Below are 21,411 nucleotides of genomic sequence, written 5' to 3'. Positions count from 1 at the left end.
GATTAATCTTAACTATGGTTTGATTGAAACAAGCCAACTTCAAATCATGGGTTCTGAAACTAGCTTTTTTCAAGAAACTATAGTTAAGATTGGGGACGCAGGTGGCACTGTGGGTTAAACCACAGAGCCTAGGGCTTGCTGATCAGAAGGTCAGCGGTTCGAATCCCTGTGACAGGGTGAGCTCCCGTTGCTCGGTCCCTGCTCCTGCCAACCTAGCAGTTCGAAAGCACATCAAAGTGCAAGTAGATAAATAGGTACCGCTCTGGTGGGAAGGTAAACGGCGTTTCCGTGCACTGCTCTGGTCCGCCAGAAGCAGCTTAGTCATGCTGGCCACGTGACCCGGAAGCTGTACGCCGGCTCCCTCGGCCAATAAAGCGAGATGAGTGCCGCAACCCCAGAGTCGGTCACGACTGGACCTAATGGTCAGGGGTCCCTTTACCTTTATAGTTAAGATTAAACATGATGTAAGGTTCATGCGGGACGCGGGTGGCGCTGTCGGTAAAACCTCAGTGCCTAGGACTTGCTGATCGTAAGGTTGGCGGTTCGAATCCCTGTGACAGGGTGAGCTCCCATTGCTCGGTCCCTGCTCCTGCCAACCTAGCAGTTCGAAAGCACATCAAAGTGCAAGTAGAGAAATAGGTACCGCTCTGGTGGGAAGGTAAACGGCGTTTCCGTGCGCTGCTCTGGTCCGCCAGAAGCAGCTTAGTCATGCTGGCCACATGACCCGGAAGCTGTACGCCAGCTCCCTCGGCCAATAAAGCGAGATGAGTGCCGCAACCCCAGAGTCGGTCACGACTGGACCTAATGGTCAGGGGTCCCTTTACCTTTATAGTTAAGATTAAACATGATGTAAGGTTCATGCGGGACGCGGGTGGCGCTGTGGGTAAAACCTCAGTGCCTCGGACTTGCTGATCGTAAGGTTGGCGGTTCGAATCCCCGCGGCGGGGTGAGCTCCCGTCGTTCGGTCCCAGCCCACCTAGCAGTTCAAAAGCACCCCTAAGTGCAAGTAGATAAATAGGTACCGCTTTATAGTGGGATCGTAAACGGTGTTTCCGTGTGCGGCACTGGTGCTGGCTCACCAGTTGCAGCTTCGTCACGCTGACCACGTGACCTGGAAGTGTCTTCGGACGGCGCTGGCTCCCGGCCTCTTGAGCGAGATGAGCGTGCAACCCTAGAGTCGGTCATGACTGGCCCGTAAGGGCAGGGGTACCTTTTCCTTTACCTTTTAAGGTTCATGCATAATATTATGCTGCAGTTAATTGACATAAGGAGCAGAAGCTTTATAGAAATACAAATTTTGAAGGATAGCTGTTTCAGATCACATATTGGTTTGGGAAGTGCAAATGGATAGGTTTGCATTAGAATGTGAACAAATTTCTGCCCCGATCCTACCTGTAATCCAAATTATGTTTCAAAAAGAGTGCTTGCTTTTAGGTGGATCCAAACAAAAGTAGGGGGGAAAGAGGGGAAACTCCAGATGCTAAAAATGAGATTTATTCTATGTCTGACTCCTTTTAAAAAACAGAAGTACACACACGTGCACTCACACACACAATATACATGGAACAGTGAGCATAAACAGTCATCTTGTATGATATGGTTTCATAATCTCAACCTAAATGAATGCAAAGCAAAAGTTATTGAGTTACCTTTCTTTTGTAAGCAAAACAAAAAGCTAAAAGAAGTTAAATGTACAGTATACATTTTCTTGAAGAGAAATTAAAAACAGTGCATCGGAAAACAATACAACTAAAAATTGTGAGATTAGTTTTCCAAACAAATGTAGCTACACATGTTGTGTGTGTGTGTGTGTGTGTGTGTGTGTGTGTGTGTTGCAGGTTATCTATCTTTTCATGATTAGACCTTTCTATCAGCTAGCCTGGTAGTAATTGTTTTTCAAATAACCAGAGAAATTTCTATGCTAACATTTCTAACTTTCCTACTATAAGCAAGATTGTGTCTAACTGAGCTTTGAGCATTGTCAAACCCTATTAATCATTTCAGAAGATAAATTCCACCAATCTCAAATAAAACAAATCTACACAAATTCTGCATTGCCTGCTAACCATACGATTAATAGAACTGTAGAAACTCGTAAATTAGAAATGAAAAGCGACTGTTGCGACTGTTAAGACTTCTACGCCATGTAGATATATGACTATGGATTCTGGCATTATAACACATCCATTGCAATCCACACACTATCTACTTCAAAGTAGCCTCTTTAACTACAGTGGAGTAAGTAGCTTCTGACAATTTACTTGTCCTTCTTTAAAACATTCTGAAAAAGATGCTGATACCCATGAACCAAACTGTGATCCTCAAAAGGTTGTTCACCATTTCACTTAAAAAGTAAGTGACAAGTTTGTAGATACTCATTCAGGAATGAAACTCATTCAGCTGTATCAAATGCTATCTGACATTGTGTGTTTTCATAATTCTGTATAAGAGAATCTCCTGTTTTGTGAGTGTGTGTAGCATCAGAGTTGTTAATTCATTGTCAGCAAGACCTTTCTCCTTGCTGGAAAATATATCCTCCTCCATCACCTCTTAATTAAAGCTACTACCTTCTTTGGGCAAAAGCCTAAAGGTAAAGGTAAAGGGACCCCTGACCATTAGGTCCAGTTGTGACCGACTCTGGGGTTGCGGCGCTCATCTTGCTTTATTGGCCGAGGGAGCCGGCATACAGCTTCCGGGTCATGTGGCCAGCATGACTAAGCCGCTTCTGGCGAACCAGAGCAGCACATGGAAACACCGTTTACCTTCCCGCCGGAGCGGTACCTATTTATCTACTTGCACTCTGACATGCTTTCGAACTGCTAGGTTGGCAGGAGCAGGGACCGAGCAACGGGAGCTCACCCCATTGCGGGGATTCAAACCGCCGACCTTCTGATCGGCAAGTCCTAGGCTCTGTGGTTTAACCCACAGTGCCATGCGTCTTGCACAGCAAAAGACAAGCAACTGATAAGCATCCAGCAGGCCACAGAACATGGCTGGTGTGTTCAGCTCAGTGCAACATGAGTTGCTCAAGCCTTGTTTACAATAAATGTACAGTAGGGAATACAGACGAACATCCAGAAAATTTTAATTTGGGAGCATTTGGCATGCTGTTTCAGCATTTCTAGCCCCTGCAGCTTGGAGATGCTAGAGCTGAAGGAACCAGCCAATTTCTTTGTGAAAGCATGAGGTTTTGTTTAATAAATTGCCTTTAATATGTAGTAATTGAAAGGAAGGAAAAACAGCATTAGGTGATCAGCATGGTTACTGATTCATATCACTTACATTCCAGTGATAGCAATGAGGTTTCTAGGTAGGCCTCCTTCAGGAGGGCACTTTGGAAGCGAAGAAGCCCCTCAGAAAAGTCTTTGCATCTGGTTGCCACCTGCTGCACTTAAAACCCAGAGACAGGCTTCAGACTAGGATCACAGCAAATGGGCAGATGACTGCAGGGAAAGTCAGTCCAACAAATATCTGTGTTCTAAGTCAATGTAGGACTTCAAAGTGCTTTGAATTGAATTCAGAAACTCCCCGGGAGCCACTGGAGTTGTTTCAATGCAGGCATGATATGTATTTGCCAAATCCCAGGTCCAAATCCTACTGCAGTGTTCTGTATTGGTGCAGTTTCAAAGGCAGTTCAACTTCAAAAACACTCCAAATAATTTTGCAGTAGTCCAACCTTGAGGTTAGGCGTGCATGGATACACATGGCCAGCCTATCTTGGTTCCAGGGGGAGGTTGCAGTCAGTGCATCAACATCGGGAGGTAGAAGGTCCCTCAAGCCACTGAGACTGAAGGGTACAATAACACTCCTAGACTGCATACCTAATTGACTGACTGTGTATATCTTGATCATTCTTTCAGAATATGACTTTTCTGGTCTTGTTAACCACTTTTGTCCAGATCTTTCTTAGCTCTTTATCCATTTTTCTGAAGTACTCGTGATTTCCTCTTCATTGTCACACAAGATGCCCATGAACATATTGTAGAGAATGTGTCCAAGAACCACTCTCCACATCCATACCTTGCTGCTCATACACACTCCACTAGTGAATGAGGCCATCCCCATCACTCCACCAAACATCAAACAAAATAAAGGCCCTCTGTAGGGCTGAGCAGTTGCCTGCTGTCAGTTCCCTGTGGGTGGCGGGCAAATGATCCTGCAAAATGGATTATCCTTGCTGTTCTTTTTCCCCACTCCCCCTTGTAAAAAAATAAAAAGCCCTCCTCTGCCCACTTCATCTCCATGTGGCTGGAGGCACATGATCAGACCAATGAAGTAACCTCCATCACTTTTTCTTCCACCTCCCTGCCTGCCCCCCACATGATAAATCAATGAAACCCCTTCCTGGGGCAAAGCAAGAAGAGGCAACTGGATTGGCAGATGCCACAGAAATGCCAATAAGAGCCTTGGTGGGCATCATGGCAGCTGTGAGCACTGGGTTGGTGACCTCTGGCATAGAGGATGATTTGTAGCCAGATATATTCACAGCTTAATCCCTTTGCTAATGCCAGTAGATCACAAACACAATAACATACAGTACTTAAAGTGCTGTTCCTTTGCTAATTAGCCATCTTATATTGACTTTCAGACTTGCAGTAAATATTATTGTTGACCCAAGAACTGGGATATTCACACTAATCTAGCAATCCTTAGTGGTTGAAGGGTTTGCATTGATTCTTTGATGGTGATACAGAGTTTCCCTACCAACTACAGCTTTCCAATTCACTTCAGTCTTGAATACTGCACACCACTTAGCTGAAATAAAAGGAGAACCTTTCTCATGTAAGAACACTGTATATTGATTGGAAGAGCACATGGGTCTCTGGAATAGGGATTTTGGCTGCGATTAACATTGTAGTACTTACTGCACATGTCTGCTCAGAAGTAAGTTCTGTTTACTTCCCAGCCAAGTGAAAATAGGATTTCAGCCTTAGCTTGGCAGTGTAATGTTGTGAACAACATTTTTACTATTGGACCAAAATGCATCATCATCATCATCATCATTATTTTGTCTTAAGATGTCTTTCAGTATTAAAATCCTGTGATTCTGCAACTTGTATATATGTATACAGGTTAAATTCACCATTTTGGCCAGCAATAAAATTTAATGCCATCCACATTCTACTTAAATAGAAAGCTGTCCCAAAGCAATGAAGTGATGTGTTTCTGAGGGATGCAGACACATAAAAGAACACTTCTTTTTTATATAAAAAGGAAAGAGAGTTTGTCTAGATCATTTTCAAAGAAAACAATTTGACGCAAATTAAAATTATCTAAAGCTGCATAAATATGTGTACCACCCACAAGAGTGTGAGAAGAGCAGTGCCTTATACGCCACGACAGATTGTCTCTGTTTTCATGCCCTGCTTTGAACTTTGAGCTAATTTTTGCAAATGCCTGGGAGCCTGACTTAGGGGAGCAAGAAGTCAGTTTTCTTAGGGAAGGGTCAACAATGCTGTGTTCATAAATGGCTCCTATAGTTTATTGTGGGACAAGGGAGGGAATCAAATGAGAATGACATTGTAGTCCCAGTAAAATTGATAATTTAGCAGCACTCTATTGAAATTATGTTCATGTTTTGAAACCTGATAGTTAATGTTAAATGGTGACAAACATTTTGCCATCGAAATCGCATAGTGAATATATGCATGCCTTATTGACAGTTATATAAATGTTTAGAATTGAAATGTAAAACCAGAGTGCTCACACGCTGTACAGCCCCAGCAGCTAATGCACTGTGTATTCATCAAAAATATGTATCTTCAAATATTTTAAAAGCAGGAAAGATCCCTGAAGCACTTAGAAAATAACAAGGCATTGGACATAAACTAACATCTCGGTTATGAATGCTATAACACTTCACTGTGCAACTTGGTTAACTCCTGATTTCTTTATGTGTTCAGTGTTGTAATGTTGTAAGTAACCATTATACAGCATTTTAAGTATACAGTGGTACCTCAGGTTAAGAACTTAATTCGTTCCGGAGGTCCGTTCTTAACCTGAAACTGTTCTTAACCTGAGGTACCACTTTAGCTAATGGGGCCTCCCGCTGCCACTGCGCCGCCACCGTGCGATTTCTGTTCTCATCCTGAGGTAAAGTTCTTAACCTGAGGTACTACTTCTGGGCTAGCGGAGTCTGTAACCTGAAGCATCTGTAACCCGAGGTACCACTGTACTTATAAAAATATATTTATTTGAAATTGGCCCTACTGAAGAAATAAGTCCATTCATCTCATTTATTTATTTAACATATGTGTATTTTGCCCTGTAACCAAGTTCCGCCTCGCTTCCATTCTAGGCGTTATAATGGGTGTTTCTATGGACACAAAAGCCAAAGTGGCTCAAACGCTTCCTCCATGAATGTACATTGATTAAGCCATCAGACCAAGGATAGCAAGCCTTGTGTTAACCAGTGCGATGAGCCTATTCCCCCCCACCAGGATATTTGCTCTGTTATTTTAGATTTCAATGTAAGTGTAAGGCTACTCCGAACTTCAACATGTGGGCCCATTTGGATCCAACTGTCTCTTATGTGAAAAGGGGGCCTTCTGCTGACTGGGGCCCTGGGCCTCTGCCCAAAGTACTGTCCAGGTGGCACCACTGACCCTTTACTGCTAGTCTGTGCTGTGTGACAGCTGAAAGGGTTACAGTGCCAAAGGGAGCTACTGGGCAGGTTTCAATATAAAGGAGCAGGGTATTCATGTGCCTCTCCGCTAGAGCTGCAAGTCACTGCCCCACAACAGCAGCCTGTGTTTATATGTTGTGCTATAGCTTTCATAGAATCACTTCTACAGAAATATATAGCTCTTGTAGCAACATATCCTATTTTAGCTCTAAAGTTTATAATTGCTTCAAGCTATTCCATTTACATTAAATATAAGGTACCACAGGGTACTACTAAATATTGAAGAGTTAGGAGACTCAAGCAAAACACTTGAATTTATAGCAAGAATTTTTTTTATTAGGACATCGAAGTCTGACTCGAATACATTTGTGCAACATACACACTCACACTTTGAGAGGAGAGCATTGATGTTTGACAAGAACAAATTAAAATAAAATAAAATGTTTGGACATAATACAAAGTACGCTAATCACATCCTCCTCAGTGTATTTTTATTTGTGATTTATCATTTAAAAGCCCAGTCTTTGCTGCTCACGAGTGCTTGTTTGTGTTTGGGTAATTCAAAGGAACATGGAGAAGTTCTCCATGTTTTAGGTTGTCAAGAGTGTTGAGGCTTGTTAGGAGACCACCATTGCCCTCAAAGAGCTACAATTCTCAATTAACAGTCACTCAGTGGCGTAGCGTGGGGGGTGCAGGGGGGGCCGGCCGCACCGGGCGCAACATCTGGGGTTAGGGCAAATCCATGGGTTAGGGGGCGCAAATCCATGGGTTAGGGGGCACAAATCCACGGGTTAGGGGGCGCAAATTACTTGCCTTGCCCCGGGTGCTGACAACCCACGCTACGCCACTGGAGTCACTCCTTCTTCCCAGGGAACTCTGGAAACCTTTGCACTCTTAAACAATAGTTCCCAGTGTTCTTTGGAGGGTTCTTTGTTTAAAGTGGAATGATTCTGCTTTAAATGTATAATGCTCTTGGGGCCCCAATTTAGCCGCTATCATGCACTCGCATGATTGATGCTGCCCCACCAAAAAGCACTTGTCTGCGGTTAAGTTGAGTGTAGTCAGTATTACATTTAATAGGTGTTTGCTACATGCAGCAGCCCATGCGTATATATCTATGAGCCGCCTGCACAGCTACCCAAGCTGGGGACTGCTGATGTGTCAACAGTGCACATCTGTAGGCCAGCACATCTGGGGGGTTTTTTTAATGTGATGTTGGCCATGTGGTTTTTAGCACTTATGTGACCTAAATGAAACTATTAAGTAATCTTCAACTATACAATTATAAAAAATACAGAAATACACGAAAAAATTCCTCCCCACCCCCAACCAGTGCCCTTTCAAAACGAATCTAAAAGCATTATGGCAGGTCCTAAAGTGCTTTGAAGCTAGTTCCATCACATTCTGTTTTTGCGTTTGTGAGTGATAGAAAGGGTCACCTGCAAATTAGTTTAAAATTCCCACAGCTAAATGAAGGAATAAGAATACAAAGCTTTTGGTTAGATCTTTGACAACAAATCCTATATGTGTCCCTTAGATCCCATTTTAATTACCATAGAATTGAGAGCCCCACCTCAACCCTACTTTAACCAGCATGGCCATAACGTTACCTATAGACAAAACTCAATTTTGCTTTGCTTCTTTTTTAAAATGTGAATGACACTGCTACAGATCTTCAGTGAGAAAGTTCATGATGATCTGGAAGGTATTAAGAAGCATCTTTAAGTTATTGAGGTATCAATATGATTAGTTCTTTGCAGAAAGGACGATAACTGTCACTTTCACAAAGTTTTATATATTTTCTCCTTTAATGCTTTTCCTTTTATTTCTTACTCTTTTGATAGATGGCAGTTAAGAAATTTGCTTGAGATGATGAAATATAACCATATATTACAGTATCATTACTTTAAACATAATCTGTTTTTTACGCACAAATAACTGGGATGTCAAAAAGTCCCAAGAACCAAACCTGCTGTGTTTCTGCCTCATGTTTAATGTTCTTTGCTTCCCTTCCTCCCTCTCTCCTGCTTTCTTTTTCAAATGCATTTAACCTTAAAATAGGTAACTTCGACAGAGAGTAATGGATATTCTATGTCAGGTCAATTTATGAAATGGGTTTTGCTGTTCTATCAGCCCCTTGCTACCTGCAAAAATAATTATTGTTATTAGTTTGCATTCATGTATTCTCTTTCATTCCAAATAATTCAGCCTACTTACAAACTGTGGGGTGTGCAGCAAGAAGCCACTTTTCTCACCATTAGCGACCCATGCTTTCTCTGGTTAAACAGCAGTGGTACATCTTTTAACGCTTTGGGAAATGAAAATGAAGATAATAGTTTCTAAGTGACACTGTAGGCTAGGATTTAACGCAGGTACAATATGACTATTGAATAGTAATTCAGCTTGTACACAGAAGCTAATGACTAAAGCTAATGGTCAGCTAATTTCCAGGTCACTTGCACCAGAAATATTTCATGCTTACTGGAGGCTACAGAATATAAAACTGTCTCATACTGAGTTAGACCATTGGTCTGCAAAGCCTCTACTCTGACCAATGGCAGCTCTCCAAAGATCTTTCCCAAGTTTTTAACTGGAGACGCTGTGACTTTTGTATTCAAAGTATGTGTTGTAACACTGAGTTATGGCTCCTCTCCTAGTGTGGGGTGGATGAAATACAGACACTCGTTTCCTGAAGTCTTTGAAAATATACATAGTATTTCATCCCTCAAATACCAACTCTTAGGAGTGTCTTAAACTCAGTTTCTTGGCTCATTGCCTGAGGATTGCTACTAAACATTTCCCTTCTCCTTCAAGACCCTTGGAAAGTTACAACTTCATATTGATCTTACAAGTGTGGACCTTGGGGTTGAAGCCAATGGCAAGGAAAAAAGTTGAGGTCAATTTATAAGACTCTTATTGCAAAGACAACGGTGACTTCTTTTGTCACCTTCCTTTGTGCGCTATCACTGCTAGGTGTGTGAGAGAGATGGGGAAAACTTGCAGGTCTGCAGTTGCAGGCTGTCAGTCTAACAACCTGGAATAAAGAACATTAGTCTCTGTGGCTTGGGGAATATGCACAAAGGCCCAATGCTACAATCCATGGCAAACTTTGCACTCACATAACAACCCCTGCTCACACTTGCGGAGGAAGAGGAGTGCGGGAGGAGGGCACCGCCCCCAGCAGCACTATCCCGGTGGGGTGCCATCGTTGCTGCCCCCTCCCCACGCTGGGCACCACGCCCCCGCAGGTGCCGTGCCACGCACCCAGGACATGTGCCCCGCCCCTGCCTGCTCTCCGCCCCCCCCCCCCCGGTGCTTGCTCCTCTTTTGCACATGAAAGGAGATGCTTGAAAGCTTCCTCTATTGGTTTTAAATAAGGTGCACCTTCCTGTTAAATCCAAACTGGCAGAACGGCAGTTTATTCTAACTGTTCAAGAAAACGAGAAACAAGCTGTTGTCTTGGCTACTGGTTTGTCAGCCCACCTGCACTGCCTGCAGAAAAGACTGTGACATACCTTCAGCATTTACAAATATTTTTGTGATGATAATCAGTGTTAACACTGCACCCTCTGTTTTATCCTTGGCACATTTCAGACTTTTGTTAACGAGTTGCATCCATATGCAGAGGATGGTTGATCTCGGACTCAATTTGTTCTGGCATTCATGTTCAGCACCAGAATCTGCTTTCTTTTCTAGGGCTGACCCCCCAGAATATTTGAATGGTATTTTATAAAAGTGAAGTTGCTCCAGGCATGCTTAGAGTACTTTGATCACCACCAAATGACTGGCAGGGCATTTTCCCCACTCTCTCTCTCTCTCTACACACACACACACACACAGACATAGAGCATTAGGGATCAGGGATTCTTTTCAAGGCAGATGGCGAGGCTTCCGCAAAGGTCTGAGCCTTCTGTTTGCCCTTCTGATGGTTTAAAAAAATAATTACTCAAGTATGAGTAATCTGTGAGCATTTATTCAGTCCGCTTATGAAGCCACTTCCATTTTAAGACAGTCAACAGTGCTAAATGGTCAATGCTAAGGCTACTTGCTGTGCCCATTTGGATTTCTGCTGAGGACACAGTAGCAAGAACAATTAAACCCTATCTTTGTGGACAATAAAATAGGTTCAGCATTCACCTGAATGTTTTCCCTTATCAATTATAAGATGAAAAAGAAAGTTAGTGTTTCCCCGCAAACATATACCTCCCTGATCTATTTCACTGACTTCTAATTATTGAATTATATAGTTTAGTAACAGCAAAGCAATTGCTACTGGGGGGGAAAAATCTACTCAGCAGCTGGTGAGCTTGTCTTTTTCAATTTTTCTACTTTCAGGATGAGCTAGAGGTTTGGATAATATTTATAATTCTGATGAAGCACTTAGTAGATTTTTAATAACCCTTCAATGGGGAAAACCTGGCATATTCTGCAACACTGTCACAGCTGTCAGCATTATTTTTTGCCAGACTGGGTGATTTCCAAGGGCTAATTCACGCCTTCCCATTGCCCCCATAATATACAGTGTGTGTATATATGGTGTTTAAATAATTTCCACCTGGGAGAATTATAGAACAAGTTTCAGAGACCATTACATATTATATCGGAAAATGGGGAATTAATGTCTAGAAATTGCATTCCTACGTGACGCTATAGGCACATGATGTGTCTGTGGGAAAATAAAGTCATTTGGTAGTTATGCTACTCTTCCCTTTTGGGGTACATTTATTTTAGCTTTGTTGGGATTGTTTTGCTACCTTATCTACGAAACAGCAATTTCACCTGAATGTAGATTGAATTTTTTCCCTGAAATATAAAGGGTAACTCTCTAAAAAGAGGAACAGGTGGCACCAGCTTTTTCTTAAAGAAAATTTGTGTGCATGCCTGTACATGGTTACTAGCTTAAGTAACCATCCTTTATAAGACTATAGTCATATGTTGGCTTCAGAAGACTTATTTTGGGGCAATTCTCAAAGCTACCCAATGGAAATGACTATCCCAGCTTGATATGTTGCAGTTCATTGCAGGGGGAGAGGGGGTTTTCACTATTTGCTTTAGGTGTAAAAATGTCTAAAGCTGACACTGAGGAATGGTTATGGGATTTGCTGTGCAACAAAATGAATATCACATCCACATGGAAAATATTTACAGAGAGCAAAACTTTTTTGTTCTATATACTTATTCAAACAGAGCAAAGGGAAATGGCACTTTCCTTTTATCTGTTATACCAATGCAAACTCTGGACGAAGGTCTTATCAAAGATAGCGAGTTCTTTTTAAACTCATTCCTTTCTTAACAAACAGAACTTCAGCAGAACTAAAATATATAATAGTAACTGAGAATTTATATTAAAATGATAAGACCTACATACTTTGTATCCAGGGTAAGAGCTTCATTAGAATTCATTTCAGCGTCTCTCTTTTTGCCCTTTCCCCTAAATGCAACGGACACATATGAAATTCTCCTTATGACTTCCCAGCTAGCATTTGTTATTTCAAAAAACTGTAATCCAACCCTGGGCTGGATTAATGACGGAGCATTTCCTTAAAACATAAGCATGTAAATTAAAGCAAACAGATGTTCAGACACTCCGTCTGTGCATCCTGTAACCCACAGGAGGCACAAGCATACTTACTCCCCATCTGTTAAGGTGGCTTGTTCTCCATTCAGTACTTTGTCACGGGTGCCAGTCTTGCGTTAGACTGGCAGGCTGTTGAACACTAAGATTGCCATTTGGGGTGGGGGATTTGTCCTGCCTACTGTGCACTGAGATATATGGCATTAGACACATTTTTAATATACATAGTTCCTTGATTATTCGTTTTTTTAAAAAAGGTTGCCTGAAACTTCTAGTGCTGAGTCATTAAAGATATATTGCAATGAATACTTATAAAACCGGGGGGTGGGGAGGAGTTTAATAGGACAATTCACAACTCCAAGGCCATCTTTCAATCATTTTGTCTCAGTATGGTCTAACAGTATCAAAGAAATGGAATGAATTGTGGAGGGCAGACAAATGTTGACACGCCTTATTTAGTGGCCTGTCCATGGTTAGGGTTAGAATATGTGGGATTGCCAAAGTGAAACTGAACATTGTAAGGTAGAATCATAGAATCATAGAGTTGGAATAGACCACAAGGGCCATTGAGTTGGAAAGAAAACAATTAGAAGGTACTAGTTTGGAAAAATAGATTGAGATGCCCATAATTGATGGGATCCAATCTTGCCTTCTTCTTTAGATTTATTGTCCTAGCATCTCCCAGAACCATCACTAAGTCTGGATTCTTAAACCAAATCTAGTGATGTACAAAATCGGTTCCTTTATTTCCATAGATAATTCTGCTTTTTCCCTTGTCCCTTACACCTGGCACAAAGGGGGGGGGGTAGGCATGGACCCTGTTATTTTCTTAATGTCTGCTCCTGGAGACTAAAAAAAACAGCCCACACATACTGAAAACATAATAGCCTGTACTTGCCACTGAAGAGTGTGCGTCCAAACTGGCAACATATACACAAGGACCAATGTTTGAATTTTTATTTCCTTCATACAGGCCTCAGTTGTATGCGACACTAGCATGTCGGTGCTTCATTTTGTGGTGAAAAACTTACATTGGGTGGGACTTGATCAGTGAATGAGGGCGAGGGGTTGAAAATGCTTCTCCCCTCCCAAATTGGGTGCCTTATGCAATCTACAGTAATGCTTCAGGATGAAGCAGGCCCCGTGTATCACTGAAGAAATGTCAGAATCATTAGAGAGATGAAGTGGGGAACCAGTTATTTTTATTATAGTTAATGGAAAGCATGAGTGTGCAGAACGCATCAATTTTAACACAATAATTTCTTATTGCCTTTTTCAATTATTGCATTTTCTTTAAGAAAGTCAAAAATTAGAGCCAAAAATCCATTGTGATATTTGAATTTTACTTCTTAAGTGCCAGGAGCAAAGAGCACAGGGGGTTATATATTCACTACTAGTATTTGTAACATTTTTAAAGAGTGTCCCCAAAAATAATTCCTTCTATATATGGTTGGGAGACATAATCCACCAGGATCTTCTGCAGAAGCCCCGTTGAAATGAAATTACTGCTCAGGAAATCGTACTGGTGGTGTTGGTGTTGTTTTTTGTTTTCTGCTGTGCTGGAGGGCAACTTTAAATATTGGTAACTGTAATCTCAGGCTGGATCTAGACACATCAAAGAAGTGGTTCAGTTAAACACGTTGTGAACTCATACAGGGAAATCCAGTTGGGAAGGACAGGACTCCACAGCGCCATCTGGTGTCTCAGTCTTATATCGCATATACAATGCATATAAAACCCTTTTTCTTTACCAATCTAGCTGAGTCCACTGTGGGTGCCCAAAGTAACCCAAACATGTTTTTTAAAAAAAATAAAATAAAAGCTTGATATAATTTACTGATATGATTTCTGTTACTATTTATCAAGCATCTGTAACATACAGAATGTGGTCCACAGGAAGTGTACCTGCTCTCTACAAACCTCATTTATGTTTCTTTAGAAAGCATCACATTGGCTTCATGCATTCAGACACACTTGCGTAAGGAGGGGGGAAACTCCTGTATAACAAATGATGATGGAAGACAGCACATAATTCCTCATGAACAACCTCAAAGAATATCCACATAATTCTCTTCAATAATGTGGATGAGAATGAGAGATGTGGGGAGGAGGGATCTAAAGGAGAGAGAGATTCTTTGTTATACCTGAATATACAGACTGGCTTACCTTATTCTTCCAAACTTCTGTATTTGTTCTGAATACTGTCATTTGTGATTTGCTTTTGATGCTGTTTCAAAAAAGAAGAAGAAAAGTCTAGTTTGCCAGCTATTTTCTGGAATGCTGGGATCAGCATCTTTAAAAACGTTAACAAAAAGTCTAAAAAGAAAATTCATTCTGGGGTCAAAATATGCCTTGAGGTTATTTGCCTCACATTGTTTTGAGGCAGTGAACAAATGTGAAGGAAAAGGCAGCATTCAGAGAGATATGCCTGTAGGAGAACAAGATTGTGGCATTCTTCCTAATTGGATTTGCTTTTACTTCCTGAGGACAGATCCCCTCTGTTTTAGGTTATACTTCGCAAGACACATTCAGTATTTGCAGCCTAGTTCTCCAGGCTGATTGGACATGGAGTCCCTCTGTTTGAGCCTTGAACCTGGGAATTGGAGAGGGTGGGAAGCGGACAGGATAAATGCATGCATCCCTGATTCCTCCAGCAATTTAGTATCGTCCAAATATTATATCTTACGCATTAGGGTTTTTCAATAAGAAAAACGAGTCAAAAACGTTATGGCTTTTATTTTATTTTTTAAAAAAACACCAACTTTATTTATATCAAGCACTTTAGAAAAAAAATAACATATATGCTTGGTTCCCAGCCTTTAGAAGTGTCTGAAAGCACTTCTATCAGAATTGCTTATTTGGAGTACTGGAGGTGGGAGGAGAGAGAGTCATGTACAGGAAATGAACAGTTTGTAATGATTTTTCCTTGGGGCTCTCTATCATCCACATGTCCTTTCTCCATACAAGAAGTCCTTCCCTTGAAAGCGCTGTAATTGGAAAAGAGTAGTTCAAAATGGTTAAAGGCATGTTTTCTGCTATGTAATCAGCATCATTCTTCTTTACCGCAGATAACAGCTGCTGGAGGACATCTGAAATTTACCGTTTCATATGACCTCACAGGGGAAGAGGATGCTGCAGAAGCAATGCTGCAGTCTGATGTCATCATAGAGGTAGAGTATTGCTTCCCCGTCTCTTGAAACGCTCATTGAAAGGATGGGTTGCTAGTGGCACACAGTCAGCAGACCTCCTATGGCTAAAAGAAGAAGCTAGCAATAAGACCCTTCCCTAAGATGCTTACATTCCGATCTAAATTTCGTTGGTGGGGAAGACAAGCAGTGAAGGAGAAGAAAGGGGGATGAGTCAAAGAGCAACAGGATGGATATATGGAAATGAAGCTGCATAGCATTAGTTTTTGTTTGGGGTGATGAAGACTAAAAGCCAAAGAGGCAGGGAACTTTCCCTCCCTCCCTCTCAAGGGCTGCATTTCTTTGGAGAAAGGAATTGAAAGCCACATACCCCAAAATGACCAGGGCCGAGAGAAAGAGAGAGAGAGAGAGAGAGAGAGAGAGACCGAGAGAGAGAGAGAGAGAGAGAGAGAGAGAGAGAGAGAGAGACCAATCAACTGAGGGAACACCGTTCACACTCACCCACAATTTACACAAATCAAATATGTGTTTGCGTGTTCAGACCCAGAAACCTCCCTCCTAAATAAAGACACATTTGACTCAAATTTTAGTTTTGGTTTTTGGCAGAATTTAGGCCACAACTTTATTGATTACAGAAAAGTGAGTGGTTGCATAGGCTCTGGTTCGGCTAGCTCCCTACACCCTTGCAGGTAGCGCTGACCCAGAGCTCTATCATAGGTCAGCCAAGGGTGAACACCTGAGGAAGGTGAAAAGCCTGTGAGCAGACTCTGTTCACTACCCAGATGCTCCCCTGGACTCAGGCACGGGCACAACCCCTTTTCGGGGGTTGGCCAAACCAAGTTGAGTCCCTAGATTCCTTTAACGAATACCCTTCACATAGGGATGGCGTGACCGTTCTCCCATCCCTATCACATGAACCAGTGCCTATCCACAACCTTACAAGTTGTGATGAATTGCTATGCGGCAGGCGAAACCCAAGTGGGGAAATTCCTGCCATGCCCCTGTCCCAACGACAGACAACACATGACGGTATAGCAAGGTCAATCGCAAAAGGCCCTAAAATTAGGGAGAGGTGGGCGGGTGTTCTGATGCACAAGCCGAAAGAGGAAGCTCTGGGTCACGTGCATGGGTATATATAGATCCCTCGATCCATTTAGACTGCGCCCCATTGGCCAGATTGAAACCCAGCATCAAGGGACCTACCACTCGGGTGTTGTGGCTATCCAAAGGACCCACCCAAAACCAAGAGGTCAGTCTCCAGATCTCACCGCAACACATGCTCTCTTTGAGGGAGGACATGATTTAATATAGCATACACATTGCACACCATATTAACGTAACCACACACCTTTAACATGCAAACACAATCACACATTGAGCATGACACACACACACACAAATAGCCCACTGTATAGTGCCCGTCATCTGTTTCTGGATCATCTGAGCAGTAGAATGGGATTGTCAGGAGGAGCGCTTGAAACTCTTGTCCTGCAAGATCTCCTTCCCTCCCCCTCTGCCTTCTGGTCAAGCTGATTGGGGAAACAGCTAAGCAGCAGCAGCAAATAAGAGGATGCTCCTTAGATTCTTGTATTGCAGGGGGCTGGACTAGAAGACCTTTGGGATCCCTTCCAACTCTACGATACAGTACTATGATTCCTTTGGGAGCTGCAGCTTCATGGTTCTCTACATCTTGAGTTGGTGGCTCCCAATGGAACCATTGCCCCTCAAAGTAAGATAACCCTTCATGAAGCTTTAAGCAGTGGCTGAAAGGGGAGGTGCAGGGAGCATTCGAATCTCCTTTGATATACAACACGCTGCCCATCTCCCCATTCAACTGCCTCTTGAAGCTGTGGCTCTAGAGGACAGCATTTTTGCAACCCCATTTGGACTGCCACCAAATCAGGGAGGGCAGACCCCAAGAGAGACTGACACACTGTTCAGAACAGCTATGGCCACTGCTTTCCCACCTTTGGCTTAACTTAATGGTAATAAATATCGCAGGAGATGTAATCTAGTGCAGAGCTAGGCATCCTTAGGTACCATTAGCAGTGTGTAGGATGATGCTCAAAGACTTGCCATGAATTTATTTCATTATTAAGTTCATCCCAAAGGAGCACAGAGCAGCGATGTAATTATGAAGAAAGATAATTACAAAAAAAGGGCCCATTTTTTCAGTGAAAAATGCTTCTGGATAAGTTGTTTAGGATCGTAGTCTAAATAGAATAATTAAGGTGACTGGGATATGCACTGTGTAGGCAGGTTGCACTATTTTATTGCTGCATTTATTTCTATTGTATAGTTGATAATGGGCAGCATAATACTAGAATTTCCCCCCATGAAAATGCAAAGCTGTGACATCACTTACCAACATATTATCAAAATTTTGCATGCATTACCTTGTTCCATCATTATCCAGATTTCCACACCAGTGAAAATATCAAATTCCAGAGAGTGCATCACGTGTATGAAAATTGCCTTGTAGCATATGCCAAAGTGCTGTGCTCTCTATAAATATGTGGCATTGTGTGTCACTTCTTTAAAATGTTTTCATCCTTAACATTTATAATAATTACTAGGGAAGTGGCTTGAGAATCAGCACGTCGCAGGAGGGAATTCACTTGAACCCATTTGAAGAGCACACTGAAGAAGTGTTGTTGAAGCACGACTTATTTCTGCTGCATGGCACTGACTATCCGGTCAGCAAAAGGGAATTCATGTCTGTGTTGGCAAATATAAAGAGTCTCCTTATAAGAGCCACATACAGCTATGGGATGAATGCCATCTACAGGTAATCATTGAAACAGCATTTGGTTCTGTCTGCAGTTCTATTAAGCAGGTTGATCATCGTTTTCCCCAGCAGCATCTTCATTTAATTAAGCTGGAAAACAATTGAGCTTGGACACAGATTTCTATTTTATTAAGAGCCCCAATAAACTTTGGTTTATTCTGAATCCTCCCTATTTCCCCCTCTGATTTAGTTGAGATTCTTGCATTACTGGGACTAGATGACCCTCGGGGTCTTTTCTGGTTCTATGATTCTATGAAACTTTTGGATCATGCTTCCTTTCACTACTGTACTTGCCCATCCTGTTGTGATGCACACACCTGTGTCAAAAACCCCTATTGCTAGGGCAGCCCACTGTACTAAATGTGCTAAACCTAACTTCCTAAATATGCTAAAGCTAAGATCTGGCAATCTTTCACACTGAATACAGTTTCCTTACCATTTCACGTCCCCTTGACTTTACACAGCCGTTGTTTGTTCTGTTTCTTTGTTCACCCCACCTGAGTCTTTAACTGCTGCATCTCTTCAACCTTGAGTCATCTCAAGGTCTTTGATCTCTGTCAGCTCAGCCTGTGCTCCGCGTTTTTCTTTTGTAGCTGGAACTTGCTTTTCAAACACTTACGCTGTTTGAACTCTTCCTTATCTTTCAAATTCCTCCTCAGAAATAATGCAGTTTCAGACCTGTTCTACCTCTTGACCTTATTCCGTAACTAGCTGTAAGCTATAAGCCTGTAAATACAGCCAGCTTGAAACCTCATGCAAGGCAAATCATCCCAAACTGACAAACCCAAGCAGTGCAAGACTTGAAGAATCCCTGGAATACTACCTGACGTTGCCCAAAGAGTTGCAATGAGTGGTTTCACTGCTCTTACACCTTCCCCTTTGTTATAGTTGCACATATGGTGAGAAATACTCTCTGGAATGTCCTCCTTGCCCTATGCAGCAATAGCATCACAGCTTTAGAGGAGCATCTCCAGCCTGGGGTTATTTTGTGGGCTTAATTTACCATGTTTATTTCTATTTACATAGATAGATAATTTCATTTGTACGCCACCTTTCCACAGACCAAACTATGCCCAAGGCAGCTCACAACATGAAAAAATACATAATTACAACATAACAAAAACAGCCATAAACAATAAATAAATAAAACATCAAAAAATACACAACCAGACTGAACGATCGCCACGTAAATCATACTAAAATCTAAAATAAAGATATAATATCTTTAAAAATAAAAATAAAAATCAATAGCAGCAATAATCCCTCCTGCAACAAAAACTCCTAAACAATGCCCCAGCCCAAGTGTTTGATCAGCTGCCTCAGCTTCTGCAGCTGGAGTCAGTCAGAGCCCTGTTCTCCCAGGCGAGGTGGGAAAATGCCTGCAAGGCAGGGAGTAGGTCATCCAGGACTCACAGTTTCTGAACCACTTGATTGTAAAAAGAACCTCTAAATGGTTTACTAAAAAGGAACCATTGATGCAATAATAGTGCTTTAGTGATGGATTTATACTGGACCATGGAGACACCATAGTTTTTCTACAAAGCTTCCCCAATGTTATACTATCATTACCATATGGAGGAGCACTCTTGCACAGTGACAGCAGGACAAAAATAGAGTGGGAAATTTGTGGTATAAAAAGTTGCAGGATTTGGCAGGCTATTATGACATATGTACAGATTGGAAGTGAAGCATTTTCCCCTTTTCCCATTTTGTGTCCTTCCTTTATTCAGCTGTGCACTGCAAGTCCTCCACATCTCTCTGTTTACACCTGTAGATTGAACCACACACACTGTGAATCTATTATACATTGCAGCCCTGTGCAGAATGTTTGAAGCAGATACAGATAAATAGATGGCGGAAAGTAGGATCATGCCTGCTGACTTTCCCTCCAGCCTTGAGGCACCTTCTGTTTGCATATATCCTGACACATGTAGGTTCCATAGACCAGATCTTTACCCTCCATTTTTTCCGTGTAGCCCATGCAATTGGAGCCTATGTATTAATTTTTTTACAATATTTATAGCCCATTCTTCACTGAATGTTTTTAGTTGCAGAGCAGGAAACAAAGTAAAAGAATAAACAGAGAAAAACAACAGACAACAATTACAACTTAACAATTGTATGATAAGGTAAACAAGCAAAACTGCTAAAGTTAATATTTAACCAATTCAATATTTAATCCAATTAAACAAATACCCAGGTAAAAACAAACAATACATTCCAACAGATTGATACAGATTAAACAACCAGTGGTTTTAGCAACAATTCCCACGTCGTTTTTCACTTACGGCAGTCCATTCCCTCCCTCTCTGTGTCTTACACAAAGAGGGCCACATTCCTTGCCAGTAAACTCTCACTCTGTGGCTTTTGAGTAACTTAAGATCATTCACCCCTCTCTGCAAACCACCCAGGCTCTCACCCTTGTTGCACACAAGCACCCACAGCAAGAAATTGCCATCCCTTATCCACAGCAGGAACAGAGCAAAATAAAAGTGGGGTAGCTGGTGTTTCTCTTCCCTTCCCAGTCCTGAGGAAGCTCATGGGCCTCAAGGTCAGTAGGGCTGCCAGGTGGAGATAAATGTCCAGATAGATTTTCTGGTCTCTCCCATCTCTCTTTTCCTCACCAGCTGGCACAGACAGTGTTCAAGTTGCTCCAGAGCCTGCACATCCAGATGTATGCATGTAGACCCCTGCACAGACAGGGACTCTAATACATGACATTGGTGTGGAAACAGCAAGCACAGAATACACACAGCCCTTTGTGTATTCACCGCTACCCACTCCAAGTGCCTGCACTGGGCTAGTAATATGCCAAAGCAGATGGCAGGATATAAAAAAAGAAAGGAGTTCCCAACTCAGTATGGGCAATTGGCTTGGCATTCCTTCATATTTCTTGTTGCACTATCAACATGGAAGTGCTGTAGCAGATGTTCACATCTATCTCCTCCTTGGAGCATCCTAGCTACAATCACTATGGCAGATAACTACTTCTCCTTCATAAAGTATGCTGGAAATCTGCAAAGATGGTGTATTAAGTAAGCAAACCAATATTGTTAGAGCTGTTACAAGGGTAGAAAAGAAGGTGCCCTACTCTTATCTTGCCACCCTGCTTTTTCTGTGACCTGCATATTTCCTGGCTCGGTAGCAGTCCAGTAGTGACTGGAACAATAAACCTCCTGGCGCTTTCATGAAAAGCTGCAGCAAAGATGACTTAAGCCCCATGTGGAAGGAAGAAGTGCAATAGGCCAGTACACATGTAGCCAATATTCAGATTTCA

At 42.0% G+C, this 21,411-nt stretch overlaps 1 protein-coding gene across 6 annotated transcripts in view; it reads left to right on the top strand.

Moving 5' to 3' along the window:
* The window catches only part of LAMA2 (laminin subunit alpha 2), a 365,889-nt gene that overhangs the window by 174,689 nt on the left and 169,789 nt on the right, over window positions 1-21,411 (top strand). For all 6 annotated transcript variants that reach the window (XM_077926009.1, XM_077926008.1, XM_077926013.1 and 3 more), the window contains exons 13-14: window positions 15,269-15,370; window positions 17,923-18,134. In XM_077926009.1, the coding sequence (XP_077782135.1) occupies window positions 15,269-15,370; window positions 17,923-18,134 (314 nt within the window). The remainder of the gene's footprint in view (window positions 1-15,268; window positions 15,371-17,922; window positions 18,135-21,411) is intronic.

The sequence above is a fragment of the Podarcis muralis genome, chromosome 3 (genome assembly GCF_964188315.1).
Source record: "Podarcis muralis chromosome 3, rPodMur119.hap1.1, whole genome shotgun sequence".
NCBI classification, from domain to species: domain Eukaryota; kingdom Metazoa; phylum Chordata; class Lepidosauria; order Squamata; family Lacertidae; genus Podarcis; species Podarcis muralis.
This window is presented reverse-complemented; position numbering and strand designations above follow the sequence as displayed.